This window comes from Rhipicephalus sanguineus, chromosome 3, assembly GCF_013339695.2.
Source record: "Rhipicephalus sanguineus isolate Rsan-2018 chromosome 3, BIME_Rsan_1.4, whole genome shotgun sequence".
Classification (NCBI taxonomy): Eukaryota; Metazoa; Arthropoda; class Arachnida; order Ixodida; family Ixodidae; genus Rhipicephalus; species Rhipicephalus sanguineus.
The window spans coordinates 121,779,974-121,794,548 of record NC_051178.1 but is presented as its reverse complement, the minus strand read 5'-3'; the positions used below and the strand labels follow the sequence as shown (position 1 = coordinate 121,794,548).

At 47.2% G+C, this 14,575-nt stretch overlaps 1 protein-coding gene across 1 annotated transcript in view; it reads right to left on the bottom strand.

Annotated features, from left to right (window-relative positions):
• LOC119387038 (protein misato) overlaps window positions 1–14,575 on the bottom strand; it is a 52,883-nt gene that overhangs the window by 13,059 nt on the left and 25,249 nt on the right. Inside the window, exons 2-3 of the mRNA XM_037654339.2 lie at window positions 2,744–2,873; window positions 1,481–1,598 (exon numbers count right to left, since the gene is read on the bottom strand). Coding sequence (XP_037510267.1) covers window positions 1,481–1,525 — 45 coding nt within the window. The 5' untranslated portion in view covers window positions 1,526–1,598; window positions 2,744–2,873. The remainder of the gene's footprint in view (window positions 1–1,480; window positions 1,599–2,743; window positions 2,874–14,575) is intronic.

Below are 14,575 nucleotides of genomic sequence, written 5' to 3'. Positions count from 1 at the left end.
CCGTAGCCCTGCCCAGCTTGAATATTCGACGGTGATTCTGTGGCTAAAATAACTTTTTTTAAAAAATATTAATGAGCACTAACAGACAATGTTGTCTGTTAGTGCTCATTAATATTGTGTATAACAAAGAAAAATGAGCGCTTAAAATTAACACTTCTTTTTTTAAAAGCGGCACTATAATGGCACTGCCTGCTTGGTGCCATTACACTACTGATAAGGAAACGAAGACACCATACTGCACCCAGACTATGGTCGACACATGTGATAATGGCAGCACCAACTCGACGCTCGTTTTTTCAGTTGGCTACAGGCTCGGCTAGTAGTGCCTATGATTGTGTCTTCTTTTTTAGGTAGCGCTAGCAATGTAAAGTCCTTCCCCTGTAATGGAACACCCTAATCTTGATGATGATACCTATGCCTCCGATGCAGCAGTTGTTTTCTCCTATTTCCAACACATTCCCGAAACTTCGTCAAGTGGCTTGCATCAAGTTTAGTAGTTAGAGGTTCAGGTGATCACTAATGTTGCTGCAGTTAGTAGAGCATTGGCATCTGCTACTGATTTCCAGCTCTCGCTTTTCTTCTCGCTCTTAAAGCCTCCTGGGCAGATGCTACCATAGGAACTCAGCATCCTGGCATCGCGAATCTTGTATGGACCGTCATAGTAAAGTTTCTTCAGACAGGCAGGTACACAGCTGGTGGTTTCAAGGGTCAAGCTTGCATGATCAGGATTCAGCATATTAATCACCTATATGGTCTTGAGAGTCTTGAAGCTGCCTTTGTTAGGGGAGTTTACGCCTATGCTTCATGCTCTTACTGCTTCGAAGGGTGGTCCTACAGGACGGGTGTCAGGACAGAAATTCATTGCCCTGGCCTGGCGAGTCTAGAAGTTGTCACTGATGATAAAATCTTGTGATGGGCAGAGATATCATTGACTAGTCGGAGGGCTGGGCTGTCGGGATGTTCCTATCTACATGCACATCCAAGCCTCGCAAACCTCAGGCCATCGTCGTAAAGGGCGAGTCAATACGGAGCCGAAGTGGACATGAGGACTCCCATCTCGCGAGCCTCCAAATGACGCCTGCAGTCACGCCTGTCCGTGGGTGCCCCTATTGCGCTCTGTTCCGGCTGAAGTCGTAGTCCCAGGTTTCGGCAACATATGTAAAGAAATGAGACCGACGCCATGGCTGTCCTGTCTTCTTCCCCTCTAATGGAACACGCTAATCCCCAAGATGATGATACCTATGCCCCCGACATGGAAGTTGTTTTCTTCTATTTTCAACAAGCAGTGCGCCATTTTTCTCAAGCTGACTTGGAAACTAGAGCATTTTTTTAAATCTTCAAAGGTAGGTCGAGACTAGAGTTTGGTACAAGAATATTTGAAAAAAAGCTATCGGCCTAGATTCGAATAAATACGGTATAACTGATCTCAGAATTCAGCAATATCTTTTCTACATTAAAAACATGATGCAGTGAGCTTTACCTGAAGAGAATCACAATCTTCTGCAAACCAGCGTACATCATCCATGAAACTGTTCTGCCACTCAGGATCATCTGCACATTGGTTTCCTATCCCAAACAGGTCAAAGGGATCATCTGGACTGTGCCAAAGAAACAAGGAGAAGATTTACCAAGATGCTTTTTACCCATAATTTGTCTCCCTTCTCAATAAAGTTTCCTGGCCACACCACACGTGATTAGAGCGGTTGCAGCAGGGCTCACAGGATGAGTTTGGCATTTCAAGACTGCAAATGACAAGGACATGGGCCTCTCCAGTCTGTTCAAAGCTCTAAAAATACTGAAGAATAGAACATTTCCTGCATGACCTGGAATCAGCTCCAATCATCCATGCCTAGGCCTTTGTGCGTTTGACAACGGCATTATGAGGTCAGCGACCTATTATTCAGACATGCCTGATAACTTGGATGCCTTCACAGCACCGCTAGTACACCATAAGGCCAATGTATCAAGACGCCTAAAATTTTGAACACTGAAACCTTTCCCTGTCCAATTTTTCACATTTGAAATGGTTATTAAAGGACCAAAACAGCATTAATTGAACCACTGCCGTGTTATCTCACAGCCTCAAATTAGCATTCACAGGTGTCCATTTGCTTGCAGCAGTGCTGGCTCCATAAAGTAAGCTTTGCTGCAATGCACAGATGTTACGTGATCAAGTATACACAACATCTTGCAATGAGGCAAACGAAGAATAATATATAATGATCTTGGGGGTTTTATGTAACAAAACCACGTTATGATTATGAGGGATGCCATAGCTGGAGGGCTCCGGAAATTTTGACCAGCTGGTGTTTTTTTAATGTGCGCATTTCGCCTCCATAGAAATGCAGCCGCCACAGCCAGGATTCGATCCCGCGACTTTCGGGTCAGCAGTTAAGCACTGTAATCACTAGACCACCGTGGCAAGTTATAAAAAGAATGGAAAGTAACACCACTCACAGGACATAGTAAGTGTAACATTCCTTAATTATGCACACACATTGTGGCAGTCTTGTCCCACACTATGAGCACTGAGATGCCTAATAATAAGCATACTTTCAGGCCTTCAGGGCTATTTCAGATGCGGCTGTGACGATTTGAACTTTCGAGACCTTAAAAATACTTCCATCATATAGATCACTTGAATGTAAAAGTTGCGCACAGTGATGCTCGCTATATAGCTGGGACATAAAGAATACTTTGCTATAAAGGTCATTTCACCGTAGAGACGTTCATCAAATCTTACTTGTTGTGCAGATAGCGTGTAATCAGGTGAATTGTGCGAGGATGCAGATGGACACTGAGAAATTCTGACCACAGCTGCACTGGCTCCTTCTTGGATTCCACTTGCCTGCTAGATTGATGCACGGGGTCCGCTACAAATAATGCGATAAACCATAGGTATTGTAAAAAAGAACTTGCTTGACCAACATCAAAAAGTACCTTATTTTCGTACATATAAGCTGCATCAATAGCACAGGAAGAGTAAAAATAAAGTTGGAATGCAAGCCACACCCTAGGTTTGTTGTCAAAAGCAGCTTCATGACAATTAGTTGGGCAATGTAATAATGTTGCACCTAAAGGCAATAATATTTATGTAACTGAGAAGCCATATCGAGGCCAAACTGCTTAGATCATCAGATGTTACTGAGAAGCCATATCGAGGCCAAACGGCTCAGCTCATCAGATGATGATGGCCCATGTGGAACTGTAAGAATGGCTTCATTATCATAATCATCATCTCCATCATTGCATCTGATTGCTTCTATCACGAGAATTTCATTATCACACAATAACACAGTACAAATGGGAAGCAGTCAGCAAAATGAAAATTGAATGCCAAAATTTAGTTATTTAGTATACGACATTGTTATCATATAAGTTCTAAGGAATGCCCGCATTGTTTTGACGCGCTGACGCGCAATTCAGGCGAGCTGACGTAGCCATGGCAATCACTCCTCTATTGCTGATTGGCCACATCGCTGAGCGGCTACTGCAGAACAATGCTAAAACGGGTCCTGGGCCCCCTATTCGAACGGCAAAAGAAACTTCATGTGAGTGAGCAAAACCGCTTGTGCACTATAGGGGTTACTTTGTAACAAACAGATCCGCGCGTGCGAAACTGTCCCGTTTTTGGATCACACCGCACACTAGAGGAGTGTAGCTACTCGCTACTAGTGCTACGCAGCAGCCCAAACAGTCAGAGCTGGACCCCTAACCTGTGGTTCGCGTTGAGTCGCAACCACATCGGGTTTCAGGCCAGTGGTAACAGAGACGAGTTCTTTGCCTGACACAGTTTATTGTGCCAAAGCGCCACCAACGCAACAATATATACAGGTAGGAAAGAAGTGGCGGAGAAGTTCCGCACGACAACGTTAAGACAACAACAAAATGGGAAGCACACGAGATTGAGAGCGATAAGGCTCGTACTCACCTTTCGTGGCTTCGCAGTCCGGCCCTGAGGTAGTAAGTCACCTCACAAAAGATCGGGCCTTGCGCAGGGGGTGATGGCGGCTGGGTGGCTCCCAACTCGATCGAGCTGTGGTCGTCACCACTCCCCGAGTCGAAAAGACCCCGAGGTCCCCAAGAAAGCGGCGCGCGTTCCTTGGGGTCTGGAGAGGAGTCTCTCCAGAAAAGGGCATGGAGGGAAAACGGGGCATCTCGACTTCGGCCAGGGAGCAGGGCGTGAAGGGCTGCAGGAGCGGCACAGTGCCCTCTCCCACGCAACCTCTCTTGCCACTGCGCATACAAACGAAGGGCGAAGCCGAGGTGCCGCCGCGTTGAAGACAATGGGTTGTGTGTGCAACCCCACAGCATGCATGCAGACACACATACACGCACACATATATACATAAATCTAAACAAGTGACATGGTGGCAAAGACAACGTCAGGTGCGTGAGACTGCTTCCGGAACTGTGCTGATTTTGTAAACGAAGATGGTGGCGTATGCAAAGCACAATGTGGCGGTAGGTAACGCAGTTTAAGAATAAAGCAAAGACATTCAAATGCATTTTGGAGTATGCTGACCTTACGCAAGCAGTAAATTTGTGGAGAAATGTCCCCTAAGTTTTCGTTGATGCGGAATTGCACTTTAGAAACATTTCCTTGTAGAGAAATATGAGATGCAGTGAATCCTATGGGCGTTCGCTGGGGAGAGGAAATTATTTCCTTGTCTCGAGAGTTTTGTGGTTGCGCAATTTCGTTACTGTGGGCTTTGACTGTATTACAAAAGGGTTCAGGCTGACTTTCACTTTTATGTTCTAACGAATCTCTGTAACTGCACTGAATGCCACAATCCATGCAGGTAGATTGTTATTTAAAGTTAATGAGAATAGAAATGAATGCATTAAAGCTTGTCTTAAATTCTACCTTTTACTATGAACCGTAACAAAAAAACAGCATAAAGTAAATTATACCGCTTTTAAGGTGGCGGTCCCACTCCAATGTAGTTTCATTCTGAGCCACCAGAAGACGCCACCAAGTCACGTTTGGAAAAAAGGGAGAAAATTCGCTCTGCGCCGTCGCAGGCGAAGAGCCTGTCCCTGCTGCTAGAGCACTGCACGGGCTCGGGCCTGAAGCTCCGGGCTTAGGGCCAGGCTCGGATTCGAGGTGGCGGGCTCGGGTCGGGCCGGGCTTGGACTTTGCTCAGTTCTTGAGATCCTTCCACGTACCTTGTGCATACATATATGTATGTTCCACATATTTTATCTCGAAGAAAGCGCTTTTTTTAAGTGTGGGACCAGCTGTTTGGAGAAGTTCTATGAAAGACAAGTACTGAACTTCTTTTGCTTCTTGCATATGGGGCTACTTGATAGACTAGGCACTTATATAGTTAACACCTTACTCTTCTTTGCTTTATTAATTGCATTCGCTATTATTTTATGTCCGGAGTGTTGGTTTGTAATCGGCAGTAATGAATATAACATAACAACTTTATATAATAAATTTTTCTTTGCCCCGCCACTGGGGTCTAGTGGCTACGGTGCTCGACTGCTGACCCGAAGGTTGCGGGATCGATTCCCTGCCACGGCAGCTGCACTTTCTATGGAGGTGAAAATGCTCGAGGCCCGTGTACTTAGATTTAGGTGCACGTTAAAGAACCTCAGGTGGTCGAAATTTCTGGGGCCCTCCACTACGGCGTCTCTCATAATCATATTGTGGTTTTTGGACGTTAAACCCCAGATATTATTATTATTATTATTATATAATAAATTTATATCTATAACTTATCATTGGAAGAGCTATTACAGAGCTCCAAAGCAGGGAAATGTTCTTGAAAGTTCCGCAGTCCACTAAAACGATCGAAAGGTCTGCGCCGAGTCTCGTTACATAGAATCACTATAGATACTTTCTTTTTCCGTGGCTCCGTCACGGCTCCCAGTGGTCATGTGACGCGACATGAACATGCACAGCCCGCTTTGTGTGCCCACATTGTTAACGTCTGAGTTTTCATCGTGTTCCTCTATATGCTGCACGAGAGCTGCACGATACTGCCGCATCATGACGTTGGAATGTGCTGGAATAGCATAGGTCCATTAAACAAGGTGTGGGGCAAAGTATATTCACTTTACAACATATCTGGCTTGAAAAAAGACAGTTACGAATTCCGTACCGGGTGATATCCCCTTACCTAGAACCATATGCATTGAATGAGTAAGCGTCGAGAAGCTTATTGGGGCATTTAATACCAAACTGGAACGAACCCCGAAAACAGATCAAAATCTCTTCGTCCACCTCCTGCCAGTCCTGCCCGCGTAGTCCAATAGCCATCTTCAATCGGTGCAACATCGCTAGCAAGGCATACATCATTATAATATGAAAAAAAAAAAGAACATAGTACAAAACCATGCATGGCATACACTGCTGAAAGCTGCAAGGAGAAGCGTTCAAAGAGGTGTTTCACAGTTTATGTTGAAGAGTGGCACGATGTTCGGGATCAAGAGAAATGAAGCAATCAGCGGGAGAGCTATGTTCATTCTGCAGAAGTCCGCAAAGACTTCCGAAATTTGGTCCAGTGGGGGAAGGCAGAGAACTAAGACTACAACGCCTTCACAATTCGCGAGGCAGATTTTGAGAGCCCCTGCGGCTAGCGCGAACAGTTCAAGAAACTGTAGCGTGGCAAGATATCTGATGCAACAGAGCATGGCGGGCTTTCACCTGGAATCTCTTGATAATTTCACTTTTCGTACAATAGCATGGGGAGAAATGAACTGTAAACTGTCCCACAAAAACGTATTTCATATTCATTTACTATACCCTCAAGGTCACAGGCATTACGGAGGGGAGTGAGCAAACAAAATAGAAGTAAAAGTAAACAAGAAATTCAGCAAACAAACAACTCAGCAAGCCTGTATACAATAGCAGTGGTGTGATATCTGGAAATAATGCTATAACAAAAAAAGGAAATAAGTGTTAATTTTAAGGGCTCGTTTTTCTTTGTTATACACAATATTAATGAACACTAACAGACAATAATGCCAAGGAAAGTATAGGGGATGTTATTAATAGTAAATGTAAGGTAAATGTGAAGAAAGAAAAGTGGACGAAAAGATAACTTGCCGCGGGCAGGGACTGAACATGCGACCTTCGAATAACGTGTCCGATGCTCTACCAACTGAGCAACGAGCCGGGCTGGGTAGGTGAGATTTTTTTCTCGGGTTCGGGCCGGGCCCGGGTCTCGCTTTGAGTCAGCGGGCCGGGTACGGGCGGGTAAGCTTCAACGAGTTCCGGGCTCGGGCCGGGCCCGGGCTGAGAATCACGGCCCGTGCAGTGCTCTACCTGCTGCAACTAATCCATTCCTTTCAGGGGCGCCGCTGCTTCCACAATCTCCTTTGAAACGTTTCAAATGTGCGTGACAACACCCCCCCCCCAAAAAAAAAGCGTGGCCCAAGGGCCTTTGTACTCCCGTGCAACTGTACAGAAAAGAGGTGCTTCTCTCTCTCCTAGAAACGTATGACCAGAGTCCTTCGTATAACTATTTACAGTAGAGAGGTTAGGCGCTGAGCCACGCTGCCGCAAGGGTTGCTGGAAATAATGGTTCGGTTTCTGAACCGACTCTTTCTCTCCCTCTCTAAAAAAGAGAAGACCACTCGTTTGTGCGAGAAAGTTCGTCAGTGGCCTTGAACACTGGCAGTGTTGGGTCGCGTCGAACAGCCCCGACCTTTAGAGATTTCTCCACTGTCACCAGCTTTGGTTCGGCTGTAAATATTCGAATCCTCTTCGACAAATGCATAAGGGACCTTGCGACTTTTATTGGGATAGATATTTCGCACACCCCCTGCGCACTTGCCGGGCTTTCGCAAATGTGACGGCGCACCTGTCAGTACCTAATCAGTTTGCGCACATGGCACTGCAGATCTTTTGATTCCGCAGCACAGTGGTGTGGTAAACGAAGCGATCACACAAAACGGTTGCTGTAGGAAATTCGCACGCACTCACCGATGCGAGCACTCATAGTGCCAGCATATGTGATGACCATCGCGAAAGCTCACGCACAGCCTTTTTTTTTTCACGTTTTGCCGACAGACATTTTTGAGATGCGACAGAAGCCCCAGAGCACGCAACTTAGCACAAGGGTTTCAAAAAGGGCGCCCGCGGCTTCGCACGGAATACATTTTTGTTACTTTGCTAAAGTAACGCCAGCTACAGAGACGGGAGTGGTCTCAAGCATTCTTTTTTTCTTGAGGCACCCCATGCGGTCACTATGAATTGAAACTTCACCGTGGAACGAAAATTCTATATTTCAGAATCGTCGTCCAGATTTTAGTCATTGTGGAAATCAGTACCGATGTGTTTTTTAAAACCTGAGGTCAAATCCCCTTCATAAATGACCCATATATAGGATATTAGAAAGGCATTCTTTCAATGACAACGTTAGGTGACATTTAGTTCAAATTCGCTGTGCCCCCCCTCCACCCCATCATATGCTTTTACCATCTTCAGTGTCTCGGCACTTGTGGGACTAAATTTCATAACTGCAGCACGCTAGCTGATTGAGACCCCTGGCCTAGCAAGTGGAAGCTGCACAATCGGTCCCGGCACCGCATTTGTCATATGGGGGGGGGGGGGGGGGGGGGGGGGGGGGATAGACGGCTCACACATATGCCTAACTCAGAGGGGATTGTGGCTGCACCCAGTGAGTTCTCGTTGAAAAGGTCCATCGGAGGGACACGCTTGAGCGCGTTTGTGTTTTCTGCGAACATCTCATTTCCTAGGTGTCTATGGCGGCCGATGCCGGTGATACTGAGACGGTAAATGAGCTACGTTGCGCGCTCTGCTCAGTGCAGGGTGCCTAGAAAATAAGATGTCACATGATCTACATGAGCAAAAGGATTATTTGCTAAATTTAGTTTTGCTAGAGGTTGTTAGTTCATATAGCGTAAATTGTGCACGTGTTGTCTAACTATTTCGCGCAGTCGAAGCTTTATTCATGCTACCTCTCTGCTAAATCAGCCGCCATGCACTGCAACAAGCAAATGGCTGTCACAACATCAATGATTTTCGAGGATACAATGATCATTCCCAAAGCAGATGTGTTACCGTTACGCGAGTGTAATTATTACGCTCGCAAATACATCTTTCAGAAGACGACGTACTGAAAATCATGTGTTTCCAAACTTCATTAGGCGTCGGGTCGCCTGACATTTGTTTCGCTGCGTGCTGCTGGGAACGCTATAGAGCTCACGCAGCCATCGCACTTTTCGCTGCAGTCGGAGAAACATGGCTCGCTAACTGACGGCTTTCAAAATAGTTACTGCGCATATGCGAGAAAGTTTGTTTTCCACACGAAAACCTCAACCACAGACTAGCAGACGAATAATTTTTTCCCATTCACCACTAATCCCTGCTGTGACGTGCCGTTGTGGCCGTCGGAATCTATGGGTTCCGAGGCGGCGTAAGAAAGACGACTGAACACATTGGAGACCAGGAAGGGACTACCAGGCCCTTTTCTTTATTCTGCGAAGCTGCCCGAGCGCGTGCGAGCTCGGCATCGATCTTCTTCGTTTTCTTCGCGCGAAAGCGCGAGACACAAACCGAGCGTCGTCTGCTATCGCTCGTGACATGCCCGGGTTTTGAAAGTAGTCGTCCCGACGTAATACATCACGTAACACAAACAGAAGATTGGTGAAACAGAACTAAACTAACCTAAACAGTCCGATTTATAAATATTTACAAAAGTCAATCAAAGTCTTTCCACTTTCACGCACGCAAAAGTACACACAAACACCAACGATTATTTACACTTCACGGCCCACATGTACGCACTAGTCCGAAGCATGAGGTTGCTCCATGTGAGCAATGGGGCTCAGATAGTGTCTCAGTTTTTCTACGTGCACTATGTCACTTCCCATGTTGTCGGCGAGTTCGATCTCGTAATTCACGGGAGACAGTCTATTCAGTATCTTGTGAGGACCAGTGTATGATGTTGTGGATTTCACACCGGATGGTGGAGCCTTGAGGAGGACCAGTTGCCCTCTTTCAAACACAACGTCCTTGTGGTGCTTGTCGAAGTACTCCTTCTGTTTTTCTTGAGCCAGTCGGAGGTGCGCGGCCGCGAGCTCCCTGGCTTTTTGCAGTCATTCGCGCACTACCGCGAAATAGCTAGATTCTTCTTTGAGCTCTTCAAGCTCTCGGCGACTGTATACAACATCTAACGGCAGCACCGGATCTCTACCGTACACCAAGAAGAATGGAGTTTGGCAAACCGTGTCTTGGTACCCCGTGTTGTAACAGAATACAACGTATGGGAGAACATCGGCCCACTTTTCTCCCCCGGCGGTAGTTAAGGCAATCATCTGCTTGATTGTCTTATTGGCCCTTTCGCACAAGCCGTTTGCTGCGGTGTGATATGCGGTGGTGGCAGCATGTCTGATGCCCCGATGCTTGAAGTAGGCTTCAGTAGAGCGCGCCATCATTTGAGTGCCGCGGTCTGTGATAATCGTGGCTGGGCATCCGTGCTTCAAGATGATCCGTCGCTCAACAAACTTCTGGATGGTTGCAGCTTCTACGTTTCTGAGTGGTTTTGCCTCAACGAACTTTGTGAGGTAATCAATGGCTACGATGATGTACTTGTAACCTCTTGAAGTCTTGAAGGGTCCTATTATGTCCATCCCAACTGTGTGGAAGGGGCTGTGGACTTCTATTGGCTGAAGTAGACCGTAAGGCACCGATGTCGACATCTTCATCCTCTGACAAAGGTCACAGTGACGCACGTACCGTCTGACATCCGCATAGAGTTTCGGCCAGTAATACTTGCACCTTAAGGCATCGAATGTTCGCCTGATGCCCATGTGGCCACCGTATCGGCCTTCATGCATTTCCCGAAGTGCCTCAGCTTGCCGCTGGGAAGGAAGGCAGAGGAGAAATCGATTGCAGACCGGGCCTTGGTCTCTTTTATACAACACGTCATTGTGCGTAACGAACTTCTTTTGGGCACGTTTTTGTTGTTTCTTTGTGGCCAGCGCACCCCTAAGTAGATCCAAGACTTTAGCGCAAAATGCGTCCTGACGCTGTTCGTCACCCATGTTGTCACAGGATCGCAGTGAGGGATATGACACTGCAAGAATTTGGCCTGTGTCAGCAACATTAGGAGGGTTCCTGGAAAGACAATCCGGTGCGCTGTGCAGGATTCCTGACTTATAGATGACGTCAAAATCAAACTCCTGCAAAATCAGCGACCAACGAAGAAGACGTTGGTTTCCTTCCTTGTAGCGTAATATCCAGCAAAGCGCATGGTGGTCGCTGACAACTTGAAACTTTCGGCCTATCAGGTATGGTCGCAGCTCTTCTAATGCCCATTTAACTGCGAGAGCTTCCAGTTCCGTCAAAGAATAATTCAGCTCTGCGCCTTTGAGCGATCTACTCAAGTATAGTACAGGACGGTAGCGGTGCTCTTCATCCTCTTGCAGCAGCAGACCTCCCAAGCCGAGCCGAGAGGCGTCTGTGTGTACTTGGACACCAAATTCTGGCTTCTCAGAGAACAGCTTGAGGACAGGTGGCTGACACAAAGTGCGCTTTAATCTCTCAAAGGCAACTCGCTGATCCTCTTCCCAAGAATAGGTAGAATTCTTCTTTAGGAGTGATCGAAGAGGTACGGCGATAACGCTGTAATTCGGGATGAACTTCCTGAAGTACGATGTAAGCCCGATGAATGACTGTAGTTCCTGGACGTTTCGAGGAGGCCGGAACATCTGAACAGCTGCCAGTTTCGATGGGTCAGGAGATACACCATCTTTTGTAACCACGTGCCCAAGATAAGATGGCAGTACAAAAGAAGAAACACTTCTGTGGCTTGAACTTTAAGGCTGCTTTTTCGAACCTTGTAAAGATGTTTTCAAGGTGCGAAACGTGTTCTTCAAATGTCCGACTGAAGACTACACAGTCATCCATATAGACATGGGCATTGTCGTATTTAATACCGTCAATGATTGTATCCACGGCTCGCTGACAAGTAAATGGGGCACCTTTAAGGCCAAATGGCATCCGAAGGAATTCGTAAAGACCCCACGGCGTAACGAATGCAGTCTTCTGTATGTCATCTGGATGCATGGCGATCTGATAAAATCCAGACACCAAGTCCATAACAGAGAAGTACTTGCTTCCGGTGAGTGCCTGCAGCGCATCTTCAATCCTTGGAAAGGGGTAAACGATGTCCTCAGTGACTGCGTTGAGACGTCGATAATCGACGCACATGCACGTCGTCCCATCTTTCTTTGCTACAAGGACCAGTGGTGACGCCCAAGGACTCCGAGAAGGTCGCACTACATTGGCATCAATGAGGTCCTTGATCATACTCTTGACGAGATCACGCTGTGCTGGTGACAATCTACGAGGACATTGTGATATTGGCTTTGCGTTTCCAGTTGGAATGCAATGTCGTTCAACTGTGCAGGAGCCTACATCCGTACTTGATTGCGCAAAGCAAGCAGAATGTTGCGCCAACAAATCCTTGACGACCTGCAGCTCACTGGAAGATAACGTTGTTCCGATGTTAAAGCTAACGTCGCCGATTGAGACTGACCGATGCTGCGGGTCGACGACTGTACGAGCTGATGATGAATCAAGGTCTTTAGGAGAAGGCAGGCATGAAACTTGGAGGATCTCTTGGCAGTCGTCTGCAGAGAGCTCAATATCCTCAATTCCGCTTGCTTCTTCTATGAGACCAATTGTCATCTGATGTGGAAGCACGACGGCTTGAGATGAACAATTCGTCATCAAGACCTTGACTGAATTTTCTGATGCGTCTGCAACCATGGGCTCCACAATTACTGAATAGCGGTCGTACAAGAGCTTTGTCCCTGTGATGACCATTACATGATCCTTGTCTTCAGTTGTACGATGGCAGGTCACGGGAACGAACTTCCGAGATAAAGCTGGCAGTGCTTGCTCCCTAACCAGGTAGACCTTGCGTAGCCTTCGAGGGACAGACATAGCAAAGCTCTCGGAGCCCCAGTCGATGACGGCTCTTGAGGCCTGCAAGAAGTCGTCGCCTAGAAGGACTCCTTCGTGAGGTAACCGGGGAACAACGACAAAGTCATGCTGCAGTGTTTGGTCATCCACTGTTACCACAGCTCTGACTTGACCCAAATTTTGCAGGTGATGGCCGCTAGCTCCTACCAAACGTAGGGACGAAGGCCTTATGCTTAGTTTGAGTTTGTCAACTAGTGGTGCCGTAATCAAACTTTTGACAGCTCCAGAGTCCAGGATGCCTTTAAGTGTTTGTCCGTTGATGGTGACAGGAACGGAAAAAGTACCCGCTTCTGAGGCACACGACACCTGCTCAATTACTGGCGACTGCTCGCGGGTATTGGCGTCACCAGCTGTCTGTTTCCCCCGCTGTATTGGACTGGAAGATTCAAATTCTTCCTGCCACTTCAAAAATTCTGCACTTAGCGGTAGACGGCACTGCGTGACAAAATGACCACTTCTGGAGCAGTTAAGCACAGTTTACAAATTCTCGGGGCGTTTTCCCTTGGTATCTTTCAAAAACACGCGTCCCGGAATGCGTCGAATGCCGCACGGAGGCTGCTTCCCATTTGTTTCATCTTTTCTGGCGCATTTCTTTGTGCTGCTTGATCATCTGAGGAACCGCTCGACTCTATACTATCCGTGCGCTGACGATTGCGCAGAATCTTTCGAGGCGAACGCTTCGAGTCAACGCGGCGTTTGACGGGCTGCGTTCCGGACGGGCTCTCGCATTGTTGCGCAATCACAGTCTGAACACTTTCCTCAGAATTTCTGATCTGGTCAAAGCGCAGAAAGGAACTTGTCATATCGCCTAGTTGCTTAAAAGTCTTGTCGAAGAAATGTTTCTTTGCTTTAGGTGATAACGTAGCCATGATGGCTTGACACTTCTCTTGTTGTATTACAGGATAATTGCATTGTTCCATGAGGTCCAACTTGCGGTATGCAAAATCTGTACAGGACTCTCCGGCGCGTTGCGTTGCTCCGAACATTCTCTGCTTAGCCGTTACATCGCAGTCCATGTTATAACGTCGGCGGAACGCTGCTTTCATAATCGGCCCAAGTAGTGATATCAGCCACCTTTGTGTGGTGACGCATCCATGTAAAGTCTTTAGCTGGGAGCCTCGAAATGATGAACGGTATGGCGACCTCCTCAGGACGCTGAAAGTTTTGAACCAGTAATCAACTTGGTGAAACCAGGCGTTTAGATCTTTCCCGAGATGCGGTAAGGAGCTCGCCGCGAAACTTGAAAGTCGGTCGCGAGCGTCTTCACTGTTAGGCACGCATTTGATATTATCTCTTCTGGCTTTGTTTTGTTGATTCCTCGAGCGGCGCTTAAAACTCATCGACACATTACTCTCCTCTGCACTCGTGCATGATGCGGCGTCAGAATCCTCATGCGTTCGCGACTCCAAGCGCTCGATGCGTTCTACAAGTGGAGCAAGTAGGTTGCAAAAGAAGTCGTGACTTGCCTGCAGCTGCGGGTCAAGAGGTGGCTGTGTTGCGTCGTCGGCTTTAGCAGCGTCGCAGTCCTTCGAAGTCATGGGTTTTGAGTCCCTCCAATTCGCAGCCGGAGCTGATCCACCTCGGTCTCAGGGCACCGGCTTCGGACAC